The sequence below is a fragment of the Mobula hypostoma genome, chromosome 15 (genome assembly GCF_963921235.1).
Source record: "Mobula hypostoma chromosome 15, sMobHyp1.1, whole genome shotgun sequence".
Lineage (NCBI taxonomy): Eukaryota > Metazoa > Chordata > Chondrichthyes > Myliobatiformes > Myliobatidae > Mobula > Mobula hypostoma.
In genome coordinates this window covers 1,938,324-1,952,986 of record NC_086111.1, presented here as the reverse complement: position 1 = coordinate 1,952,986, position 14,663 = coordinate 1,938,324, and the positions used below count along the sequence as shown (strand labels likewise).

Below are 14,663 nucleotides of genomic sequence, written 5' to 3'. Positions count from 1 at the left end.
TCTGCTGTACTTGAGTATTTTCAGCATTTTCTGTTTTTATTTCAGAAATTTGCAGATATACCACAATATCTTGGCATCTCAATGAGACTCAGTCAGCATATCTGCTGACGGGTTTAAGAACCAAAGGGGGCTAATATTTCAGGGAGCTACTAAGTTACTTCACTGGAACTTATGACATCGCAAGCATTCCACTCAGTCAATTAAGTTTGAGTGCATATGGTAAGGTATTTGTGGCAACATATGATACAACATAATGCCCACAAGGTTTTTCCTGTTTGACATTAAAAAACATGAGCCTGAATTCTATTGCTGACCAGTAACGTTTTAGCTGGCATTCTGCCATGGTTGTGGTGGAGCTGCCAGAACTGGTCTTCTGAACGGGCAGGCAGGGCAATGATAAGTTTGAGCTCCTATGCCTGATAGCGACTATGTGTCCTGGAACTCTGGTAAGAAGAAAACAAGCTAAATGAAATCTTGCTCATAATCTGAATACTTTAAAAGCACACATATTCACATTTTTTCCCCAAAGGGAAAGATTTGCAGAGGTGAAGAACAAATTGGATTTCTCCTTCAAGGATCCACCACAGAGACAAATGAGCTCCTTTGGTGCTGGATGATTCCATGACTCACAGATCAACCAGCAACATATGCAGTAAGTAGAAGTACTGAAACAAAGTTCAAAGTGAAACTATCAATTCAGTCTTTTGTTTAATTAAAAGCCATAGGGAAGTTCAGGATCCTCATGACCCAAAGTGCTTGAACTTCACTTGTGGTTTAAGACTCAATTAAACTACAACAACTACTCATCTGCTAATATTATTCCAAATGGATCACATGTCAGAGAAGTCAAAGTTTTCAGATTTACCATTGGCGTGCTTCCATTCGGGCAGAGACTATTATCTAGTGAAGAGCAATGTCCGCAGGGAGCCTGGAAAACAGAGAAGATTAAAGCTGTGATGTTAGATAGAGCCCAATATTAATATGTACAATTTAGGATGCAGCTTGATATCAGAAACCAGTGCACAGTGCCACGTAGGTGGCAATGTAGGTAGAGGGTCGCCTGGAGCAAACCATGGCCAAGGCCTACTTGACAATGCTAACGAGTAGAGGAGTTAACATTTGCCAGTATATCAGCTACTAATCCTGGAGAATGAGAACAAGGAAGAAAATTAGAATGAGGCTTGGAACAGTCAGCAGAAGCCTTTAAGGGGCACCATGGAGGTGTTCAAAGTGCGAAGTAAATTTATTATCAGAATAGATACTGTACATGTCACCATACACAACCATGAGATTCATTTTCTTGCGGGCATACACATTAAATCCAAGAAACACAACAGAGTCAATGAAAGACCACTCTTAACAGGGCAGACAAAAAACCACGTTGCCAATCTGAACTGACTGGGGTGTGCAAGTGAGGAAATCAAGGATTACACAAGGAAGTATTAAGGCCAAGGTCTTGAAGCTTATTGATTAGTGTTGAGGGGATGATGGTATTGATTGCTGAGCTGCAGTCGATAAAGGGCATCCTGCTATATGCACCTTTGCCATCTAAATGTGCCAGGGTTGAGCAAAGAGCCAATAAAATGGCATCTGCTATGGACCTGTCATGGCAGTAGGCAAATTGGAGTGGATCCAAGTCATTTCTCAAGTAAGAGTTGATATGCTTCAACGCCAACCTCTCAAAGCACTTCATCGCATTGGATGTAAGTGCTGCTGCTGGATGATAGTCATTGAGACAGGTCACCACGTGCTTCTTAGGCACCGCTCTAATTGAAGCCTGCTCGAAGCAAGAGGTTAAAAATCTCAGTGAGCACTCCAGCTAGTTGATTGGCATAGGTGTTTAGTACTCTACCAGGTAACCCATCTGTGCTGGATACTTTCTATGGCCTCATCCTGCTGAAGTATACTCTCACACTGGCGACTGAAATCACTGGGTCATAAGAAACTGTGGGAGCTTATGAAGGCTCCTCTGTGTTTCGATGGTCAAAGTGAGCATAGAAGGCATTGAGCTCATCTGGAAGCAAGCCCTGTTGTCACTTATGTCGCTTGGTTTCACTTTGAAAGAGGTATGAGCATTCAGCTCTGCCACAGCTGTCAAACATCCCCCAGTGACCCATAATTGGTCTGGAATCACCACTTTGCACATGAGATGGCTTTCTGGAGATCCATTCTGGACCTCTTGAATCTTATTTGGTCACCAGACCTGAATGCCACTGATCTGGTCCTCAGCATATTGTGAATCTCATGCATGGTTGTGAAAGACTGTTAATGATCTTGCGGTGACACACTGACAACCATGGTCACAGACTCACAGAGAAGTACAGAACAGAAACGGGATCTTCAGCCTATCTAGTCCATGCTGAAACCATTTAAACTGCCTACAACCATTGACCTGGATCAGGACCATAGCCCTCCATAACACTACTATCCATGTACCTATTCCAACTTCTCTTAAACTTTGAAATAGAGCTCACATGCACCACTTGTGTTGGCAACTTATTCCACATTCTCACGACCCTCTGAGTGAAGAAGTTTCCCCTCATGTTCCCCCTAAACTTCTCACCTTTCACCCTTAACCCATGACCTCTGATTGTAACTCCACCCAAGCTCAGTGGAAAAAGCCTCCTTGCATTTACCCTTTCTATATCCTTCATAATTCTGTACACCTCTATCACATCTTCTCTCAATCCCCTACGTTCTAAAGAAAACACTCCAAACTTATTCAATCTTTTCTTATAACTTGAGTCCTCCATACCCAGCAACCACAAGATACAGGAGCAGAATTAGGCCATGTGGCCCATCCAGTCTGCTCCACCATTTCATCATGGCTGATCCATTTTCCTCTCAGCCCCAATCCCCTCCCCCCCCCCCATATCCCTTCATGCCCTGACTAATCAAGAATCTATGTCTATTTAAGGCAGCAGTTGATAAAGGCTTGGCCTCCATGGCTGCTTGTGGTAAAGAGTTCCACAGATTCACTACTCCCTGGCTAAAGAAATTCCCCTTCATCTCCATTCTTAAAAAACACCCTTCTATTCTGAGGCTGTGTCCTCTGGTCTTAGACTTTCCCACCATAGGAAACATCCTCTCCACATCTACTCTATCAAGGCTTTTCACAATTTAAAACTCTTTTCAAATGGCAAGCCATTTAATCCTGTATCATTTTAGTGAAGCAACACACATCAAAGTTGCTGGTGAACGCAGCAGACCAAGCAGCATCTGTAGGAAGAGGCGCAGTCGACGTTTCAGGCCGAGACCCTTCGTCAGGACTAACTGAAGGAAGAGTGAGTAAGGGATTTGAAAGCTGGAGGGGGAGGGGGAGATGCAAAATGATAGGAGAAGACAGGAGGGGGAGGGATAGAGCCGAGAGCTGGACAGGTGATAGGCAAAAGGGGATACGAGAGGATCATGGGACAGGAGGTCCGGGAAGAAAGACGGGGGGGGGTGACCCAGAGGATGGGCAAGAGGTATATTCAGAGGGACAGAGGGAGAAAAAGGAGAGTGAGAGAAAGAATGTGTGCATAAAAATGAGTAACAGATGGGGTACGAGGGGGAGGTGGGGCCTAGCGGAAGTTAGAGAAGTCAATGTTCATGCCATCAGGTTGGAGGCTACCCAGACGGAATATAAGGTGTTGTTCCTCCAACCTGAGTGTGGCTTCATCTTTACAGTAGAGGAGGCCGTGGATAGACATGTCAGAATGGGAATGGGATGTGGAATTAAAATGTGTGGCCACTGGGAGATCCTGCTTTCTCTGGCGGACAGAGCATAGATGTTCAGCAAAGCGGTCTCCCAGTCTGCGTCGGGTCTCACCAATATATAAAAGGCCACATCGGGAGCACCGGACGCAGTATATCACCCCAGTCGACTCACAGGTGAAGTGATGCCTCACCTGGAAGGACTGTTTGGGGCCCTGAATGGTGGTAAGGGAGGAAGTGTAAGGGCATGTGTAGCACTTGTTCCGCTTACACGGATAAGTGCCAGGAGGGAGATCAGTGGGGAGGGATGGGGGGGACGAATGGACAAGGGAGTCGCGTAGGGAGCGATCCCTGCGGAATGCAGGGGGGGGGGAGGGAAAGATGTGCTTAGTGGTGGGATCCCGTTGGAGGTGGCGGAAGTTACGGAGAATAATATGTTGGACCCGGAGGCTGGTGGGGTGGTAGGTGAGGACCAGGGGAACCACACTCAGGTTGGAGGAACAACACCTTATATTCTGTCTAGGTAGCCTCCAACCTGATGGCATGAACATTGACTTCTCTAACTTCCGCTAGGCCCCACCTCCCCCTCGTACCCCATCTGTTACTCATTTTTATGCACACATTCTTTCTCTCACTCTCCTTTTTCTCCCTCTGTCCCTCTGAATATACCTCTTGCCCATCCTCTGGGTCACCCCCCCCCGTCTTTCTTCCCGGACCTCCTGTCCCATGATCCTCTCGTATCCCCTTTTGCCTATCACCTGTCCAGCTCTCGGCTCTATCCCTCCCCCTCCTGTCTTCTCCTATCATTTTGCATCTCCCCCTCCCCCTCCAGCTTTCAAATCCCTTACTCACTCTTCCTTCAGTTAGTCCTGACGAAGGGTCTCGGCCTGAAACGTCGACTGCGCCTCTTCCTACAGATGCTGCTTGGCCTGCTGCGTTCACCAGCAACTTTGATGTGTGTTGCTTGAATTTCCAGCATCTGCAGAATTCCTGTTGTTTTCATTTTAGTGAAACTCATTTGAACCCTCTCCAGTTTCATAGAAACATAGAAACATAGAAAATAGGTGCAGGAGTAGGCCATTTGGCCCTTTGAGCCTGCACTGCCATTTATTATGATCATGGCTGATCATCCAACTCAGAACCCCGCCCCAGCCTTCCCTCCATACCCCCTGATCCCTGTAGCCACAAGGGCCATATCTAACTCCCTCTTAAATATAGCCAATGAACTGGCCTCAACTGTTTCCTGTGGCAGAGAATTCCACAGACTCACCACTCTCTGTGTGAAGAAGTTTTTCCTAATCTCGGTCCTAAAAGGCTTCCCCTTTATCCTCAAACTGTGGCCCCTCGTTCTGGACTTCCCCAACATCGGGAACAATCTTCCTGCATCTAGCCTGTCCAATCCCTTTAGGATTTTATACGTTTCAATCAGATCCCCCGTTAATCTTCTAAATTCCAACGAGTACAAGCCTAGTTCATCCAGTCTTTCAACATATGAAAGTCCTGCCATCGCAGGAATCAATCTGGTGAACCTTCTTTGTACTCCCTCTATGGCAAGGATGTCTTTCCTCAGATTAGGGGACCAAAACTGCACACAATACTCCAGGTGTGGTCTCACCAAGGCCTTGTACAACTGCAGTAGTACCTCCCTGCTCCTGTACTCGAATCCTCTCGCTGTAAATGCCAGCATACCATTCGCCTTTTTCACCGCCTGCTGTACCTGCATGCCCACTTTCAATGACTGGTGTATAATGACACCCAGGTCTCGTTGCACCTCCCCTTTTCCTAATCGGCCACCATTCAGATAATAATCTGTTTTCCTATTTTTGCCACCAAAGTGGATAACTTCACATTTATCCACATTAAATTGCATCTGCCATGAATTTGTCCACTCACCCAACCTATCCAAGTCACCCTGCATCCTCTTAGCATCCTCCTCACAGCTAACACTGCCGCCCAGCTTCGTGTCATCCGCAAACTTGGAGATGCTGCATTTAATTCCCTCACCCAAGTCATTAATATATATTGTAAACAACTGGGGTCCCAGCACTGAGCCTTGCAGTACCCCACTAGTCACTGCCTGCCATTCTGAAAAGGTCCTGTTTCTTCCCACTCTTTGCTTCCTGTCTGCTAACCAATTCTCTATCCACATCAATACCTTACCCCCAATACCGTGTGCTTTAAGTTTGCACACTAATCTCCTGTGTGGGACCTTGTCAAAAGCCTTTTGAAAATCCAAATATACCACATCCACTGGTTCTCCCCTATCCACTCTACTAGTTACATCCTCAAAAAATTCTATGAGATTCGTCAGACATGATTTTCCTTTCACAAATCCATGCTGACTTTGTCCGATGATTTCACCGCTTTCCAAATGTGCTGTTATCACATCTTTGATAACTGACTCCAGCAGTTTCCCCACCACCGACGTTAGGCTAACCGGTCTATAATTCCCCGGTTTCTCTCTCCCACCTTTTTAAAAAGTGGGGTTACATTAGCCACCCTCCAATCCTCAGGAACTAGTCCAGAATCTAACAAGTTTTGAAAAATTATCACTAATGCATCCACTATTTCTTGGGCTACTTCCTTAAGCACTCTGGGATGCAAACCATCTGGCCCTGGGGATTTATCTGCCTTTAATCCTTCCAATTTACCTAACACCACTTCCCTACTAACATGTATTTCACTCAGTTCCTCCATCTCACTGGACCCTCTGTCCCCTACTATTTCTGGAAGATTATTTATGTCCTCCTTAGTGAAGACAGAACCAAAGTAATTATTCAATTGGTCTGCCATGTCCTTGCTCCCCATAATCAATTCACCTGTTTCTGTCTGTAGGGGACCTACATTTGTCTTTACCAGTCTTTTCCTTTTTACATATCTACAAAAGCTTTTACAGTCAGTTTTTATGTTCCCTGCCAATTTTCTCTCATAATCTTTTCTCCCCTTCCTAATTAAGCCCTTTGTCCTCCTCTGCTGAACTCTGAATTTCTCCCAGTCCTCAGGTGAGCCACTTTTTCTGGCTAATTTGTATGCTTCTTCTTTGGAATTGATACTATCCCTAATTTCTCTTGTCAGCCACGGGTGCACTACCTTCCTTGATTTATTCTTTTGCCAAACTGGGATGAACAATTGTTGTAGTTCATCCATGCAACCTTTAAATGCTTGCCATTGCATATCCACCGTCAATCCTTTAAGTGTCATTTACCAGTCTATCTTAGCTAATTCACGTCTCATACCTTCAAAGTTACCCCTCTTTAAGTTCAGAACCTTTGTTTCTGAATTAACTATGTCACTCTCCATCTTAATGAAGAATTCCACCATATTATGGTCACTCTTACCCAAGGGGCCTCTCACGACAAGATTGCTAATTAAGCCTTCCTCATTGCTCAAAACCCAGTCTAGAATAGCCTGCTCTCTAGTTGGTTCCTTGACATGTTGGTTCAAAAAACCATCCCGCATACATTCCAAGAAATCCTCTTCCTCAGCACCTTTACCAATTTGGTTCACCCAATCTACATGTAGGTTGAAGTCACCCATTATAACTGCTGTTCCTTTATTGCACACATTTCTAATTTCCTGTTTAATACCATCTCCGACCTCACTACTACTGTTAGGTGGCCTGTACACAACTCCCACCAGCGTTTCCTGCCCCTTAGTGTTACGCAGCTCTACCCATATCGATTCCACATCTTCCCAGCTTATGTCCTTTCTTTCTATTGCGTTAATCTCATCTTTAACCAGCAACGCCACCCCACCTCCTTTTCTTTCATGTCTATCCCTTCTGAATATTGAATATCCCTGAACGTTGAACTCCCATCCCTGGTCATCCTGGAGCCATGTCTCTGTGATCCCAACTATATCATAATCATTAATAACAATCTGCACTTTCAATTCATCCACCTTATTACGAATGCTCCTTGCATTGACACACAAAGCCTTCAGGCGCTCTTTTACAACTCTCTTAGCCCTTATACAATTATGTTGAAAAGTGGCCCTTTTTGATGCTTGCCCTGGATTTGTCGGCCTGCCACTTTTACTTTTCTCCTTACTACTTTTTGCTTCTACCCTCACTTTACACCCCTCTGTCTCTCTGCACTGGTTCCCATCCCTCTGTTGTGAACTAACCTCCTCTCGCCTAGCCTCTTTAATTTGATTCCCATCCCCCAACCATTCTAGTTTAAAGTCACCTCAGTAGCCCTCGCTAATCTCCCTGCCAGGATATTGGTCCCCCTAGGATTCAAGTGTAACCCGTCTTTTTTGTACAGGTCACGCCTGCGCCAAAAGAGGTAAAATAAGGGCCCCAAAACTGCTCACAATACTCCAAATGAGGCCTCACCAGTTCCTTATAAAGTCTCAACATTACATCCTTGCTTTTATATTCTAGTCCTCTTGAAATTAATGCTAACATTGCATTTGCCTTCCTCATCACAGACTCAAACTGTAAATTAACCTTCAGGGAATCCTGCACAAGGACTCCCAAGTTCCTTTGCATCTCAGATTTTCTCTCCATTTAGAAAATAATCAATCCTTTCCTTTCTTCTACCAAAATACATGACCATACACTTCTCAACACTGCATTTTATCTGCCACTTCTTTGCCCATTCCCCTAATCTGTCTAAGTCCTTCTGTAGCCTCACTACTTCCTCAAAACTACCTGCCCTCCACCTATCTTTGTATTGTCTGCAAACATTGGAACAAAGCCATCAATTCCATCATTCAAATTGTTGACATATATTGTAAAAAGAACAGGTCCCAACACAGGCCCCTGTGGAACACCACTAGTCACCGGCAACCAACAAGACAAGGGTCCCTTTAGTCCCACTCTTTATCTCCTGCCAATCTGCCATTGTTTTATCCATGCTGGAATCTTTCCTGTACTATCATGGACTCATAGCTTGTTAAGCAGTCTTAAGTGTGGCACCTTGTCAAAGGCCTTCTGGAAATCCAGGTACACAACATCAACCGATTCTCCTTTGTCTATCCTGCTTCTTACTTCTTCAAAGAATTCCCAAAGATTTGTCAGGCAAGATTTTACCATGAGGAAACCATGCTGACTACAGCCTATTTTATCATGTGCTTTCAAAGTACCCGGAAACCCAATCCTCAACAATCGACTCCAACAACTTCCCAACCATTGAGATCAGACTTCTCTCTCTGTCTCTGAATTTGTGATTCTTGAAAGATCATTGCTAATGCCTCCCCAATCTCTTCAGTCACTTCTTTCAGAACCCTGGGGTTTATACCATCTGATTCAAATGACTTATCTGCCTTCAGACCTTTCAGTTTCCCAAAAACCTTCTTTCTAGTAATGGTAACTTCACACACATCATGACCCCTAACACCTGGAACTACCACTATATTCCTAGTGTCTTCCACAGTGAAGACTGATGCAAAACACGTGTTCAGATCATCTGTTATTTCCTTCTCCCCCATTAGTACCTCTGCAGCATTGTTTTCCAGCAGTCCAATATCTAATCTCACCCCTCTTTTACAATCTTGGAATACAGTTCAGCATTCAACACCATAATTCTCTCCAGGCTCGACAAGAAGATCAGAGGCCTTCACCCTGCTTTGTGTAGCGGGATCCTGGACTTCCTGTCAGATCACCAGTAGTTGGTACGAGTGGGCTCCCTCACCTCTGCCCCTCTGATCCTCACACAGGTGCCCCTCAGGGCTGTGTACTAAGCCCCCTCCTTTACTCTCTGTATACCCATTACTGTGTTGCCACCCACAGCTTCAATCTGCTAATTAAATTTGCTGATGAGACTACACTGATTGGTCTGATCTCAAATAACAATGAGGCAGCCTACAGAGAAGAAGTCATCACCCTGACACAGTGGTGTCAAGAAAACAACCTCTCCCTGAATGTTGCAAAAACAAAGGAGCTGGTTGTGGATCACAGGAGGAATTGAGACAGGCTAACCCCTATTGAAATCAATAGATCTGGGGTCGAGAGGATGAACAGCTTTAAGTTCCTCGGCATACACTTCACCGAGGATCTCACGTGGTCTGTACATAACAGCTGTGTGGTGAAAAACGCACAACAGCGCCTCTTTCACCTCAGACGGTTGAGGAAGTTTGGTACGGGCCCCCAGATCCTAAGAACTTTCTACAGGATCACAATTGAGAGCATCCTGACAGGCTGTATCACTGCCTGGTATGGGAACTGTGCTTCCCACGATCGCAGGACTCTGCAGAGAGTGGTGTGGGCAGCCCAGTGCGTCTGTAGATGTGAACTTCCCATGATTCAGGATATTTAGAAAGACAGGTGTGTAAAAAGGGCCCAAAGGATCATTGGGGACCCAAGTCACCCCAACCACAAACTGTTCCAGTTGCTACCATCCGGGAAACGGTACCGCAGCATAAAAGCCAGGACCAACAGGCTCAGGAACAGCTTTGACTACCAGGCCATCATAATGACACAACTGTATTTCTATGTTATATTGACAATCCCATTGTATATAATATTTATTATAAATTACTATAATTGCACATTGCACATTTAGATGGAGACGTAACGTAAAGATTTTAAATCCTTATGTATATGAAGAACGTAAGTAATAAAATCAATTCAATCTATGTATCTGAAGAAACTTTTGGTATTCTCTTTAACATTATTGGTTAGCTTACTTTTGTATTCCATCTTTATCATCTTAATGACTCTTTGAGTAGCCTTCTGTTGGTTTTTAAATCTTCCTAATCCTCTAACTTACCACCAATTTTTGCTCCTATTATATTGCTTCTCCTTGGCTCTTATGTTGGCTTTGAGTTCTCTTGTTGCCTTTAGAATACTTCTTTCTCTTTGAGATGTGTATGTCCTGTGCCTTCTGAATTGATTCCAGAAATTCCAGCATTGCTGCTCTGCCATCATCCCTGCCAGTGTTCTTTTCCAATCAATTTTGGCCAACTCCTCTCTCATGCCTCTGTAATTCCCTTTACTCCACTGTAATACTGATTCATCTGACTTTAGCTTCTCCTTCTCAAATTTCAGGGAAATGTATTTTGGCTTTGGGTAAGAGAAGGAGCCATGGTGTCCAACTTAGGAGTGTGTGTCAGCCAATCAGGATTGTGGGATGTGAGAGAAGGGGAAGAGCTGTGGTGAAGGGTTTTCTGAAGGACAGTAGTCTAGTTTGTGTCTTTTGGCAGGGGTTGTGGAGCAGGACACAAGGGAAGATGTCGTGGAATGCCACTGAAAGAATAGTCACCATTGCAAGAAGTGCTTTGTACAGATGAATGGCTCCAAGGAAGAAGGGCCAATACTCCTGAGAGAGCCAGTTCATTCCAGATGGTCTTTGAGGGGAGTTCAGAATGTGGTGGGTGCTTTCATGCAGACCATGGGTCCAGCATGTGAGTAAAGAGACACACCCCGACTACTCCAGTACGAGCTCCAACGTTAGGTGAACATTGGACTGGTTTAACTATAATGGGCCCTTCTATTTTTCTTTTCTTTTTCTGTAACTATTTGTTAAAGCTGAAAATTTGGTAGATATACTTTCTTTATAATTTCACGCTAGTGTACGACCTGTCATTTCTGAGCTACCGATAACTGTGTATAGACAGTATTTACACAGCATTCACTCAAATTGAGGTTTCTTTAACCAGAACATCACGATGTTCCTGTTTGGTTGAACCCCAAATCATACTGATCCTACATGTATATTGTTTATGAAAGGGGGTTCTCTCACTGCTCGTTTACGTGGCTGTTAGCAGAGCTAGCAAACGAGTCAAGTCTGTATACCAGCCCCGGTGAGAAGGTTACATGTACACATTGAGTGTACAAACACTTTAATAACTCTGTAAACATTGCCTTATCTCCACGTTAATTCCTGGTTGTATCACTTATTTATATATGGGATAAAGGCACAGATGACAAGACCAGTATTTAATAATAATAATCAATAAATGCACCTACCTTACAATTGAAAATACTCAAGTATACAATATCAAATGGCCAATATAACATTGACATTCTAATTCTAAATAACTTTACCGTTATTACATGATACTGAATTTCATCACATCTTTTTGGCAGGATGGGGATAATCGAAGGAGGAATCAGGATGCCATCCAGAGTGTGAATGATGCCATTGGAAGCAATAATATCCCTTTTGTGCAAAGGAACCCCTGCATCACCCAACAAAATCCGGCCCTATGAACAGATTAAAGGAGAATATGATTTACTCAAATTCAATTCAAAGTTAGCATGGCTTCACAGAGTGATGGTTTACATTTTTGCTCAAAGAATTAAGTTAAAAACAAACTATTAACTGTAATTTGTTGAGAATCTTATTGAGCCACAGTTGCTCACTTCCTGTGCTTTTAATTTCAAGAAGTTTCTCAATGTATTTATGTTCCAGAAATAATATCTGACATGGTTCTCAAGTTCCTAGAAAACATAGTGCAAACACATTTCATAAAACAATAGAAAATCTACAGATGCTGGAACTCAGCAAGCCACACTGGTCCTGCTAAAGGGTCTCGGCCAGGAACGTCGACTGTTTACTCTTTTCCATAGATGCTGCCTGACCAGCTGAGCTCCTCCAGCATTTTATGTGCAAAGTCATTTACTTGGATATTGGATAATCCAGTCCGTGCTGGGGTGGGGGCTCTCCGGTCTGGTCCACGCCAGGGGTGGGGCTCTACGGCCCGGTCCACGCCAGGGGTGGGGCTCTACAGCCCGGTCCACGCTGGGGGGCGGGGAGCACTCCAGCCTGGTCTGCGCCGGGGGGGTGGGGGGGGGCTCTCCGGCCCGCTCCGCGCTGGGGGGTGGGGGGATGGCTCTCCGGCCCAGGCCGGGGGGTGGTGGGGGCTCTCCGGCCCAGTCCACGCCGGGGGGTGGGTGGGACGACTCTCTGGCCCAGGCCGGGGGGGTGGGTGGGGGCTCTCCGGCCCGGTCCGCGCTGGGGGGTGGGGCTCTCCGGCTCGGTCTGCTCAGGGAGTGGGTTCACTGCCCCACTCCCCCCGACCTGTGCTGGGAATTGATTCACAGATCCAGTCAGTCAGTGCTAATTGTACATTCACTTATCCAGTCTCTGATGAGGAGTTCATTTAAATCTGAAGCACAGAAAATGTGGTTAGATTCCTGGGTATCTACATGATGTTTTTCTAAGGTAGTCATAGCCGAAGGCTGGTAGTGGGGACGAGCTCCCACTGCTAAACAAATGCTCTTCATGGCGTGCGTCTCAAACAGCCTCTGACAACCGAGTCCAACTCCTGGCCTTCACGTGTGGCATAGTTCTTGTGCCCGGCAGATCTGTTCTCACTGACAGGAGAAGGGGCAAAGGTGGGCCACTGGCGCCTTAAAAACCAGTTGCTCCGGGCAGATGGGGCTCGTTAACCGCGGATGGTAGCTCATGAAACTCCGATTTCAAACCTCCACTGCCTTGCGGCTATACCTGCTACAGGAAATGCTTTGGGAGTAAACCCTGAGTAAAAATCCGGAATCGGAGTCCCGAAGGCGGCTGACTGCTGTACCCAGCACCGGCACGGAAACTCCTGCGATGCTGCTGGCACCAAACTGTATCGACTTCCGTCGTTCCTTTGGACCCGTCGTCAGCACGGAGAGGGGGGGGTCCCACTGTATGGGCAACAGACGGATCTCCGTATCAACTCTGCCCTGGCTTGTGCCCTGGAGAGGCCACTCCAGCTTTGCTTGATAGCATTGGACAAACACGGGAAGCAACAGTTACTGGTTATAAGTCATAATGCTTGATTGGCGTAGAGCATGGAGCCAGGGGTTGCTTCTGACGGTGGGAGAGATCATCGTGTTTCACTGGACAGCTACCGCCCGCCTGAAGCTGGGCAGCCCCCAGCCAATAAGGTGCTGTCCCACCACAGTCAGTCTTCCTCATTGAGTGCATGGGGATAATGGATTGTTCCACAAAGACCTGACTGTAACTACTGCACCAGACAAGAAAGAAAGCAAATCGAATAAGACAACACCCATCAAGTTGGGATGTTGGAATGTCCGCACAATGACGACTGGACTTGACCAAAACCTCAAGGATATCGATGATGCACGAAAAACAGCGATCATTAACAATGAGCTACTAAGGCTCAACGTAGATATAGCTACCCTACAAGAACACATTTGGCGGATTCAGGTACACTGAAGGAAAGGGACTACACATTTTTCTGGCAGGGAAAGAACCAAGATGAGCCCCGCGAGCATGGAGTGGGTTTTGCCGTTAGGAGCTCCTTGTTGCAAATGGTGGAACAACCAGAACATAGATCAGAACGACTTACAACCCTCCACCTACACACCAGTCACAGCCCAGTATCTCTCGTCAGTGTGTATGCCCCTACCTTGAACTCCACCTCTGAGGCAAAAGACATGTTCTATGACAAATTAGAAGCTGTTGTCAGGAATATTCCCAGTGATGAGCACCTCATTCTCCTTGGTGACTTCAACGCCATAGTGGGAGCTGATAACGATTCCTGGCCGTCTTGTCTTGGCCACTTTGGAATTGGCAAAATAAATGACAATGGACAAAGTCTCCTGGAGTTCTGCTCCTATCACGGCCTGTGCGTAACTAACTCCTACTTTCAGACGAAGTCGCAGCGTAAGGTCTCATGGCGACATCCACGGTCTAAACACCGGCACCAGCTAAACATGATCACCACCGGGCGCTCTTTCATCAACTCTGTACTAATCACCATACCACAGTGCAGACTGCGATACGGATCATGCTTTAGCATGCTGCAAGATCCATCACTCCAAGCATACTGGAACACCTCGTATCAACACAACAGAGATGAAACAGTCAGAAAGGGTTGACCAGTTTGCTAAGTCAGTACAGGCTGCTATGACTACCTCCTCACAAGGAGATAGTGCAACAGAACAATGGTCATACCTTCGCAACCCCATCCACGAATCAGCACTCTCCATCTTTGGAAGAAAGACCACAAAGAGCAGTGACTGGTTTGAGGCAAAGTCCAACATCATGACTCCTGTCATCGAAGCCAGA

At 45.7% G+C, this 14,663-nt stretch overlaps 1 protein-coding gene across 1 annotated transcript in view; it reads right to left on the bottom strand.

Moving 5' to 3' along the window:
- The window catches only part of stab1 (stabilin 1), a 339,504-nt gene that overhangs the window by 212,407 nt on the left and 112,434 nt on the right, over nt 1-14,663 (bottom strand). The window contains exons 18-19 of the mRNA XM_063067593.1: nt 11,687-11,845; nt 866-928 (exon numbers count right to left, since the gene is read on the bottom strand). Coding sequence (XP_062923663.1) covers nt 866-928; nt 11,687-11,845 — 222 coding nt within the window. The remainder of the gene's footprint in view (nt 1-865; nt 929-11,686; nt 11,846-14,663) is intronic.